A 10,195-nucleotide genomic window follows, 5' to 3' on the forward strand; every position below is an offset into this window, starting at 1 on the left:
TCAAAACAATCAAGTGTCAAAGACGATCAGGTCGTTGGGACGGATTGCCGTCCGATCGGATTGCCATCCGATCGAACGGCCATCCGATCGGCTTACACTTGGTTCCACACTTAAACTTTTTATTTAATTATTCAAAGGACTGAACGTTGAACGGATTGCCGTCCGATCGGATTGCCATCCGATCGAACGACCATCCGCCCATGTGACGTTTGGGACTTCAACACTTAAACAATTTTCAACATGTTCAATAACCAACGGACTGCCACACGATCGGATTACTATCTGATCGAGTGACAATCATGCTGTGAACTTGTTCTCACTAAGTTTCCTACTAATCGGATCGCCATCCGATCGAGCCTCCGTTCGATCGACCGACCTGAAGGGTAGAGATACTTCTCTATTTTCAAAATGCTACAACGAAAACTTCAAAGCCATCATACACAAACACATCCTTACCAAACAAGATGTCAATCCAACCGAATGGCCATCCGATCGGATGACCATCCAAACGGATTGACATCTGATCGACTGGCCATCCGATCGGATTGCCATCCGATCGGATTACCATCCGACACTTACCACTTTTGCACCGTTTTACGCGCCGCTCATCATTTATGCTATCGTTAACTGTTCAGTCTAATCTCTCTCAGCGCTCCCTTCAATCCAAGAGCGTGTTTACTTGTTAAACACAATCTGTGAGTATACTCGGTCCCTTTTTGCTTTACGCACCTGTTGGGTGTTACATACGTTATCTATATTCAAATCACATCAATCACACAATGCAAACACTATTTATACGCTAACCGTTATTGCATGCTACGTGTTATTCGATGAATGCTTGTATGTTATGTTAACACAGTGATTGTTGCCTGACACCTTAGCAACGATAGTACTATAGTTTGGACTCAGCACCTGTCGTGGACAGGGGTTGTTAAGGGCTTTACTTCACGTGTCCCAGTGGGGATATGTGTTGCGCATTCTACAACTCGCAGTCACGTCTGTGCATATTTCTCCGTCGATAACCTACTTGCCTTCACATTATACATGTTACATGTTGGTTACGCGTAAACTATTTCGAACTCTATTATTATTATCAAACTTGTATGCTCACCTTTACACTATGTGTATTGATCTTATTTTAACGTATGTGACAGGTGTTTAGGATGCTATCTGCTAGGATGCTTGCTATGTGGAATCAAGTTAGGAAGAGTCTAGAAACAAACGAATAATTTATTTAAATCTGAGTTGTCGGAACATGTTATTTGTTTATGAGATATCGCTGTCTGTAATAACTTAATTTGCTTGATGGGTTATGGTATGGGACATAATATTAACTATCTGGTAATGTAGTTGTTATGGAATTTCTCTTGAACAATCTGTTTCGCTCAGTGCCATGCCCCGATGTTTCCGTCATCGGTTGGGGTGTGACAATCGCAAATAGTGAAAAATGTGTGAATTAATTGTGATGTGTGAACACACAAGCTTTACACTTCTCGCTAGATCTCATGTAGGTGTAGGAAAATATAGTTGAATTGTCGAGTTGAATTTTAATCCCAGAAGTTTTGATATATAGTTGGAATGTATTCTTTATTTGATTTGATGTTAGTTTCTTACAATTATGTTTATACAATTAGGGTGTGTTTGGTATGGGTTAATGGAGTGGAAGAGGTAATGGAATGGACAAAAGAATGAAATAGATCATTACCATTCCATAGTCTTGTTTGATTACCATGTGGGAATAGAATGAATCATTTCCTTGTCTTGTTTGGTAGGCGGGAAGAGGAAGAAAGACGAAAGAATAAAATTGGCGATGTGGCGGTAGAGGGTGGTGGCGGTGGGTAGCGGTGGCGGGTGGTGGCGCCGACAACGATGGGTGGTGGCCGGTGGTGGCAGTAGTCGATGGCGGAGGGTGGTAGCGGTGGCGTCGGGTGGCTGTGGTCGGCAGTGGCGAGGGGTGCCGACGGTGGATTGGGGTGGTGGTGGTGTTGGTCGACGGTGGAACTGGTGGTTGGTGAAGGTGGCAGGTGTCTGTGGCGGCGGTCGGTGGTCGGCAACGACAGTGGTGGTCGATGATGCTGGCGGGTGGTGGTGATGGTGGGTGGTGGCGATGGTGGTCGACGGTGAACGGTGTACCGGAATTGGCGAGTGGTGACGACAGCGGTGGTTGGTGAAGGTTACTGTATAAAAAAAACTGTTAAATTAACAAAAATTATAATTACTACATGTTAAGTAGATGATTGTTGCATTCAATTTCGAGTGCTAGCGGCCATATAGATCCAAATTTTATACTACCATTTACTTGTTGGTATGCCTAAGAATTCAAATGACCTTCTGGTTACCAACTTACGTCAATCTTTTCATGGCATATTGTAATTGTTGCACATGTAACATGGATACCAACTAGAAGACGAAAACAACACAACAAAAGTTATAACTTGGACCCATGTTTGAGGATCAATCTAAACATGCTAGTCTTAAAGTTTTAGTTAGCGATTGGTAGGAAGCTTTCCCTCCAAGAAGGAAGTGAAGACTGCTAGAGCACGCCCTGGTTGGTAGCTTGGAACGAAATGTCCAGCTCCTCTTACCGTCACAAATGTTAGATTTTCATATCCCACAACATATCCACCAACCTAAGCAACATAATTTATTTTCAATATATCATTTAGTTAAGTAATATTCTAAATTCGGAATGAAAAGAAGACTTTCTACCTCTCCCTTGTACACCCATGGGTACCATGGTGTCCTCACTGACGTTTTTAGTTTGTGTATAGAATACCTACTTGTTGTCACTGGTACATTCCCATCTGTATCTCCACTGCAATTTTGTAAGTCGTCTTTTTTTTGTTATGCTATAATCGGTCAAGTGTACACACACACACACATATTGTTAATTAACTTACCTGTAGATCCAAACCCGGATTCCACGGGCCATTAGATCCTGAATCACAGGCAACACTGTAAAAGGCATGTCCTTCCAGTTTAAAAAGATGAAGTCACTGCATTTAAAGACAAGATATTTAAGCTAGATGATGGGTATCTATACCTGGTCTCAAACTTTTCAAAACAAGATCAAAGGTTAGTATTACTTGCAAGATTCCCATTGAACCGGTTTTGCGTGAAGCGACTGTTGCACGACAGGAGTGTTCAGGTATCCTAGAATATAACTGTCAGTGCATGGATCGAATCCTGATATCTGTATCAATTAAAAAAATGTCATACTTCAATGAAAAGATATCTATCCAAATATGTGCATTTAGATCAGATCTTACCGATGGGGTGCTATTGCTGAATGGTGAGCATAAAGGGGTATAGATGTCATATGAAAAGATGTTGCTCATAGTAACGTATGCCTGATTTTGATAGTCGTTACATGCATCTGTTATGGTTGCACCCTCGGAAAAGTTGCAGTTGGAAATGATTCCTTCGTGGATTTCATCAGAAATGATCGCGTGTGTCCACAAATAATCAAACATTCCTGTCATTTCCGTTTCCTCATCAACATATGCATTTCCGAGCTGAAGCACAACATAACATGAACATGTTCATTCTTCTTTCTAGTATCAACAAACAGTTTAAAGTTACTAGTAATTCCAATACTTACAGCAATTCCTTTAAGATTGATGACAGTTTGATTGGTGATCTTGTCGTTTTGAAGAATTAACTGTGCAAGTTGAGGTATATAATGCCCTGCATAGCTTTCTCCCGTGATGTAAAAATCTCTAGATTTGTATTCTGGGAATCTTTCTAACCAGTTAACTAAAAACGTATACGAATCTTTTGCGGTTTGTACGTCGTTGGTTATATAATCGGAAGACGTGTTGGAGTAAGAAAATCCAACTCCAGCCGGGGATTCCAAGAAAAGGACATTTGCAACTGCAAAGGTTATAATCTCTAATTTTAAACATGTTCTATTATTGTTTTTATAAAAATATATACAAGTCCTACCGTTGTTCCATGCATATTTATTCCGTGACAGTGTTGTATTATCAGGATTAACTCGAAAAGGTCCAAGTTCCTTCATGGCCCCGTTTCCAAACGAAGAGCAGCCCGGCCCTGCAATGATTCTTATCATTATGTAGTTCGTGAACACAAATAACCTCAAAGTCAATAAAGTGTTACCTCCATTGAGCCAGAGTACAAGTGGATTAATGGAAGAGTTGACAGGTGATTCTGCAAGATAGTAAAACAATGCTCTCCCATGGTTCGGGTCAACGGTCACATACCCTGAGTACTGGTCAAAGTCTGTTCCGGCTGGCTGACCTGGCAAATTGGATATCTTGTTGAGATCCTTCAACCCATCTTGTGGGCCCATGTAGACTGGTGAGTTTGAATGCTCGGCTAAGTGATCTTCATTACCTAAATGATTCAATACTGATCTTCTAGAACGTTGGATCTTTAAAGCAGTTTGAAGAGGGTCATATCCATCACTGCCGTAGCAAGACACGAAAACAAGTAGACTGAAATGAAGACACAAGTGAAATGCAATCTTCATTGATTATAGGTATGTTATCCTGTTGTTTAGATGATACAGCTACATTTATATATACATTTGAACGTACATTGTGGGAGGTAACGACGACTAACGATGTTGTTCTTGTTGCAATTACAGTTTTTTTGAGGGACAACCTATGTTTAAGTTTTTGAAAAATGAAGGATAACAACATAAGCTTGATACAAGGATGCTGGTTTTATATTTACATATTTAACATATTAAATTTTATTTGGTGCAACTAGAAGTTTAAATATTGAAGTATTTGTATTAGGCTGTTAGCTACAACCAACTACCAAATATTCTTTGAACTTTTTAAATGTAAAATTAAAAGTATGAAATAAAATAAGTTATGTAACCTAAACTCGAATTTGACTCGTATAACTTAAGAGAGCCTGAGCCCGGCTTAAGACAATGGATTATGGTGTTATGCATTGGTATGTATATGCAAATATGAATGTATCTCATTTGTGTTTTTATGTTTATGTATGTGTTTGTATATATATATCTTTGTATGTTAGGGTGAGCGGAGTGGGGCGGTAAACACGTCGGTATCACGGTTTACCGATCGGTAACACCGTCGCCGTCCGTGTTTACCGATCGGTAACACCGTCGCTGTCCGTGTTTACCGATCGGTAATGAAGTGGGGCGGTGAACCTTCACCGATTCGGTGAGAGGGAGGGAAGGGGGGAGAGATGGGTGTGTGGTGGGGTCCATTCCTTCTCAACCAATCGCACATTTTTTCCTTTTTTTAAAAAAAATAGTTTACCTAAACCCCATTAGGTAAATCACCGTCAACGTTTTTGAGCATTAGGTAACTTATTTAGTGAATTGACATGCCAATGTGTGATTGGGTGAATTAGGAGTTTACCTATGATAGGTAACCACTCCCTTCACCCTTAGATTATATTATTATGTAACAGTGGTTCGAGTCAAAACGGATCCGATCAGAAAGGGTCATGTCATAAGCAAGGTCTTGTTATTGAAACCCACCAGCTATCTATCTACCATCTTTGGACTTTGACCAAATTACTTCATATTCAAGATGCCTTCAGATATCTTGTTGATGTTAACAATAAAAATATTGTTTCAAAAGTGTAAAATGAAATCAAATAAATATAAATTTGTTGTATTTATTGAAAACCGGAATTTTGAGTGTAGGTAGTAAACAGAAGAAAGGCCAAATTAGGAGTCCCAAATTAGTTGTATTTATTGAATAAATATAAATTATAGTAAATTACGTTTTTGGCCCCTGTAGTTATATTAGTTTTACTATATTAGCCCAAAATAATATTTTTTAACATATGTGTCCCCATAGTCTCTATAATTAACTATTTTGGCCCCTGAGTCTAACTCAACCCCAAACTCTAGTTAATTATTAGACACATGACATGCACATGATGGGTATAATGGTAATTTATCATTTCTCCTTCTTCTTGATTTCTTTTAACTCACATCTGCAGATAATTTTGGGATGAAAACAAAGCGTAATCAACACTACACACAGTACAACAAGTATCCAACGACATATTGATCAAAACCCTTTCTCTCTCATCTTCTTCCTCAAAACCCTCTTCAATCCCACTCTGTAACAATCCAGTTTCCCATCAAATTTCACCCTTTTTCTTGATAGATATGCCCAAGAAAACCTATTCCTGAAAAGGGTTTTTAAAAGGGTTTCAATCATCATCATCTTCTAACCCATCACCTTCAACCATCATCATCTTCAATCAGAACTGAATCAAACATTAACAAATTCTAAATTCAAAGCGACGGACGAACAAGCAATCAATCAATCTCAAGAATAGCAGATTCTACGTTACAGTTTTAAAATTTACTAATATCTGGGTGATTCAGATCTGGAACATAGGGAGATGGTGATGTCGTTAAAGAGTGGCTGACCCACCAAATCCGACAACCATCGCACCACCCACACCTGACCCGACCACCATCAGCATCGTCTTCGTCTTCAAATGAAACCCTAACTCTCAAATCTTCAACAACTTTGGCGACGATAATGTTTCCAAGAACAACGATTTAAATCTCGTGATGTGTGCATACCAAAATCTCCACTGGTTTCATCACTCTCTCTCGTTCTCTCTGGTAACTACACACGCAAGTGTGTGTTATGTGTGGTGAAAATGAAGATAAGGTGTGTGTGTGTGTGTGTTGTAGAAAAAAATAGGAAGTTTGGGGCTAGGGTTTTGAGAAAGTGAAGAGGGAAGGAAAGAGATGCAAATGATGATGTTTTGTTCAAGATCCATCATGTGCATGTATGTGTCTAATAATTAACCAGAGTTTGGGGTTGAGTTAGACTCAGGGGCTAAAATAGTTAGTTATAGAGACCATGGGGGCACATATATTAAAAATCCTATTTTGGGCTAATATAGTAAAAGTGATATAACCACAGGGGCCAAAAACGTAATTTACTCTATAAATTATTATTTTCCACTTTGAAAATATATATATAGAAACGGGATCAAAAGTGTGAGAACATATCCTGTGACAACTCGCATTTAACCGTTTCTTTTATTACGTGTTAACTGTATGAACTATTGGTGATTTCGTGATAATGTTACATGTTACGTGAATGTTTTGCTTTATGTGTTTACATGAACCGAACCGCACAAGACTCACTCGACCGCACAATGCACACAAGCCCGGTTGGGCCGCATTCCTTAAGCTTGAACCGAATGGGCAGCCCAAGTTGGGTTCGGCCCATCCCTCCCTTAACCGAATTATACCTAGAATGTTAGTAACATTCTCACAACTTGCAAAACATCCTAGCACACACACAAACCCTAGAACACACTCTCTCTCTCTCTCGACTCGGAACCGAGGCAGCCGAACACCCCACCTCCATTCTTTGAAGTTTTCGGACTAATTCTTGTTCATCTTCTAATCCGGTTAGTGTATTATTGTCGGTTTGTACTATATATGGTATTGTGTTATGCATGCTCTACATGGTGAATATGATTGATAGTGTATAAACTGTTAATGTGATGTTCTTGTATGTTCTTGTAATCGGTTCATGTATGATTGGGTAGGGTTTATATAAATCAAATAGATTGAAAACATGTAACTGATTTATGATGATGATCCGAATAGGTAGTTTACTATTTTGGACGATTTAATGTGCACAGGAACTAGGATGTTTGTTGATGATCCGATTGTTTGTTCTTGATAATGATGATATGAATAAGTTTGATTTCTGAATAAACTGTGATTTGATCCGAATTGTGAAACTGCCAAAGATGTTTGCTAATATTACGGAACTGATTGAGCTGCAAATTATGGAAACCAGGAAGTCTGTTACATGCTTAGTCTCGACACAGGTTGCGAGTCGAGAACCCCTAGTCTCGACTCGAGACCACAACACTCGCACACAAACAGCACAACTCGAGACCAGCGTTTGCGAGTCCCGTTGCGACTCGAGACCGTGTAGTCTCGACTTGACCATGACCACTCGAGACCTCCTTATTGCGACTCGAGACCTCGAAACCAGTACAACTCGAGACCGCTTAGTCTCGACTCGGGATCGTTAGTCTCGACTCAAGACCGTGAACACTTGCACATTATTATTGGACTTGCACTGTCACGAGCCCAATTGATTTGGGCCGGGTACTTGGACTTGTTTACGTGTCTGCTATTAGACTGCTATGAATACTTGTGCATGCCATGATTTTACTTGTGTACCTTACGTGTAGAACATACGTGCTAAATTCGAATACGAACCTGACGTGTATGATAACCATGCTAGGACGTGGTTGATCGCCCCATAGCTTACTCGAACTTTCTGTGTATCTGCCGAGCAAACCAAGGTGAGTTCACACAGCCAAGGCATGGGTTCCCGGGTGGGAATGGGATTGAATGACTTATTGTATATACTCGGATGATAGAACCTAACGACAAGATACGACTAGACTAGTAACACCTATTGAACCGATCTTCGCACACCTGCCAAGGGTTGGCCGCGATATTATGACTGACTTCGCATACCTGCCTTAGGAAGGCCGCGAACAAAATTTACTAATCTTCGCACACCTGCCTGGGGGGCCGCGATACAAATAAACCTAGTCTAGAATACTTGGGAAAGAACATCCCCTAATCTTCGCATACCTGCCTGGGAGGCCGCGATGGAAACTGATACGATATGTGACATAACGAACGAACATAATGCTACTCACACTATACTATTACTGAACTGTTAACTGTGAACTCGCTCAACTAGTTGTTGACTCTCCGCTGCATGCCTTGCAGGACCTTAGGTACTTTTGGAGCTTGCACAGGGAGGAGCAGGTCGTTGTGGGCAATGGATCGTGAATGCTTATTAAACATTATGACATTACACGCTTAATACTTATGTTTGGGTTTTTACATTAATGCTTCCGCTACACTTGATTATGTTGGTTTTGATAAACACCTTTCGTATTGATGGATAACTATTACTACTTATTTGCATGTTCAATATGATTGGTGGCTTGATCCTGGTCATGTCACGCCTCCAAGCGGTGGTACTCCACGGGTGGATTTTGGGGGTGTGACAGATTGGTATCAGAGCCATTGGTTATAGAGAACTTGGTTTTAATATGGGGAAAACGTTTTTATTAAAACCAGACTATAACCAGAACAGTGCTCTCAACGATCCACAACGACGCTTCGCTCCACGTGCAAGACTCGACATCCTAGGTAATATGGTTTATGTTTATTGCCTACATGCTAGAACTATATAGAACTTTGCTCGTAGTATGCCTAGATACACATGACCCTATTACATGAGAATACCTATGTGCTTACACTCTTCTGTCATCGCACTACTCGTGAACCATTCTCACTTACGCTACTTTTACTATGAAGATCATGTCTGGACGAATTAACATGACTCAAGCCCAGTTGACGGCTCTCATTAACGAACAAGTTGCTGCGGCACTAGCAGCCGCACAAGCAGGAGGTATATCCTGTAGTCATAGCACACACCAGGATCATTAGATCCTACACTCCTAAACCAACTCTCGTGTTTAAACTTTGTCCTATTCGTACACAATAGGTCAACACGCACCGCAACCAGTTTGCACTTTCAAGAACTTCATGGATTGTCGTCCAAGCACGTTCAGTGGCACGGAAGGAGCAGTGGGACTACTCCATTGGTTTGAGAAGCTCGAGTCAGTGTTCGAGATGTGTGAATGCCCTGAGGCTCGCAGGGTCAAGTACGCCACTGGCACGTTGGAAGGAATCGCGCTAACCTGGTGGAACACGCAAGTTCAGATTCTAGGGCTGGCAGCTGCTAACGCCACCCCTTGGAACGATTTTAAGGAACTCATCAAACAAGAATACTGCACGCGGGATGACATCCACAAGTTGGAAGATGAGTTTTACCATCTGAAAATGACGGGGTCAGAAATTGAAGCCTACACGAAACGGTCGAACGAACTGGCCATCTTGTGTCCAACCATGGTGGACCCTCCAATCAAGCGTATCGAATTGTACCTCAAGGGTCTAGCCTCAGAGATTCAGAGCCATGTTACATCGGCAAACCTCGACAACATCCAAGACATCCAGCGTCTTGTTCATCGCCTTACGGATCAGGCGGTGGAACAGAACAAGCTGCCCAAACGCATCAGTGCTACCACTACTGCTGTCACTACTTCTGCTACTCCCAGTGACAACAAGAGAAAATGGGAGGGGGATTCCAGCAAGGGATCAGTT

General features: G+C 41.0%; 2 protein-coding genes across 3 annotated transcripts; both read right to left on the bottom strand.

Annotated features, from left to right (window-relative positions):
• Nucleotides 1-1,725: 1,725 nt before the first annotated feature.
• LOC110931819 (formin-like protein 14) lies at nucleotides 1,726-2,445 on the bottom strand. Its single transcript, XM_022175194.1, has 2 exons — nucleotides 2,436-2,445; nucleotides 1,726-2,177 (listed from the first exon to the last, which is right to left on the bottom strand). The coding sequence occupies exons 1-2, from the start codon at nucleotides 2,443-2,445 to the stop codon at nucleotides 1,726-1,728; spliced, it is 462 nt and encodes a 153-aa protein (XP_022030886.1).
• Nucleotides 2,272-4,551, bottom strand: LOC110929387 (serine carboxypeptidase 1). 2 transcript variants are annotated; one of them, XM_022172542.2, is made up of 8 exons: nucleotides 4,120-4,551; nucleotides 3,946-4,053; nucleotides 3,602-3,873; nucleotides 3,270-3,515; nucleotides 3,087-3,193; nucleotides 2,901-2,996; nucleotides 2,710-2,815; nucleotides 2,272-2,630 (listed from the first exon to the last, which is right to left on the bottom strand). In XM_022172542.2, the coding sequence occupies exons 1-8, from the start codon at nucleotides 4,490-4,492 to the stop codon at nucleotides 2,487-2,489; spliced, it is 1,452 nt and encodes a 483-aa protein (XP_022028234.1). In that variant the 5' UTR covers nucleotides 4,493-4,551; the 3' UTR covers nucleotides 2,272-2,486. The 2 variants fall into 2 exon arrangements, 1 of the variants encoding a protein (XP_022028234.1); XR_004889549.1 differs by having other exon boundaries at nucleotides 2,521-2,630; nucleotides 2,710-2,804.
• Nucleotides 4,552-10,195: the final 5,644 nt, after the last annotated feature.

The sequence above is a fragment of the Helianthus annuus genome, chromosome 3 (assembly GCF_002127325.2).
Source record: "Helianthus annuus cultivar XRQ/B chromosome 3, HanXRQr2.0-SUNRISE, whole genome shotgun sequence".
Lineage (NCBI taxonomy): Eukaryota > Viridiplantae > Streptophyta > Magnoliopsida > Asterales > Asteraceae > Helianthus > Helianthus annuus.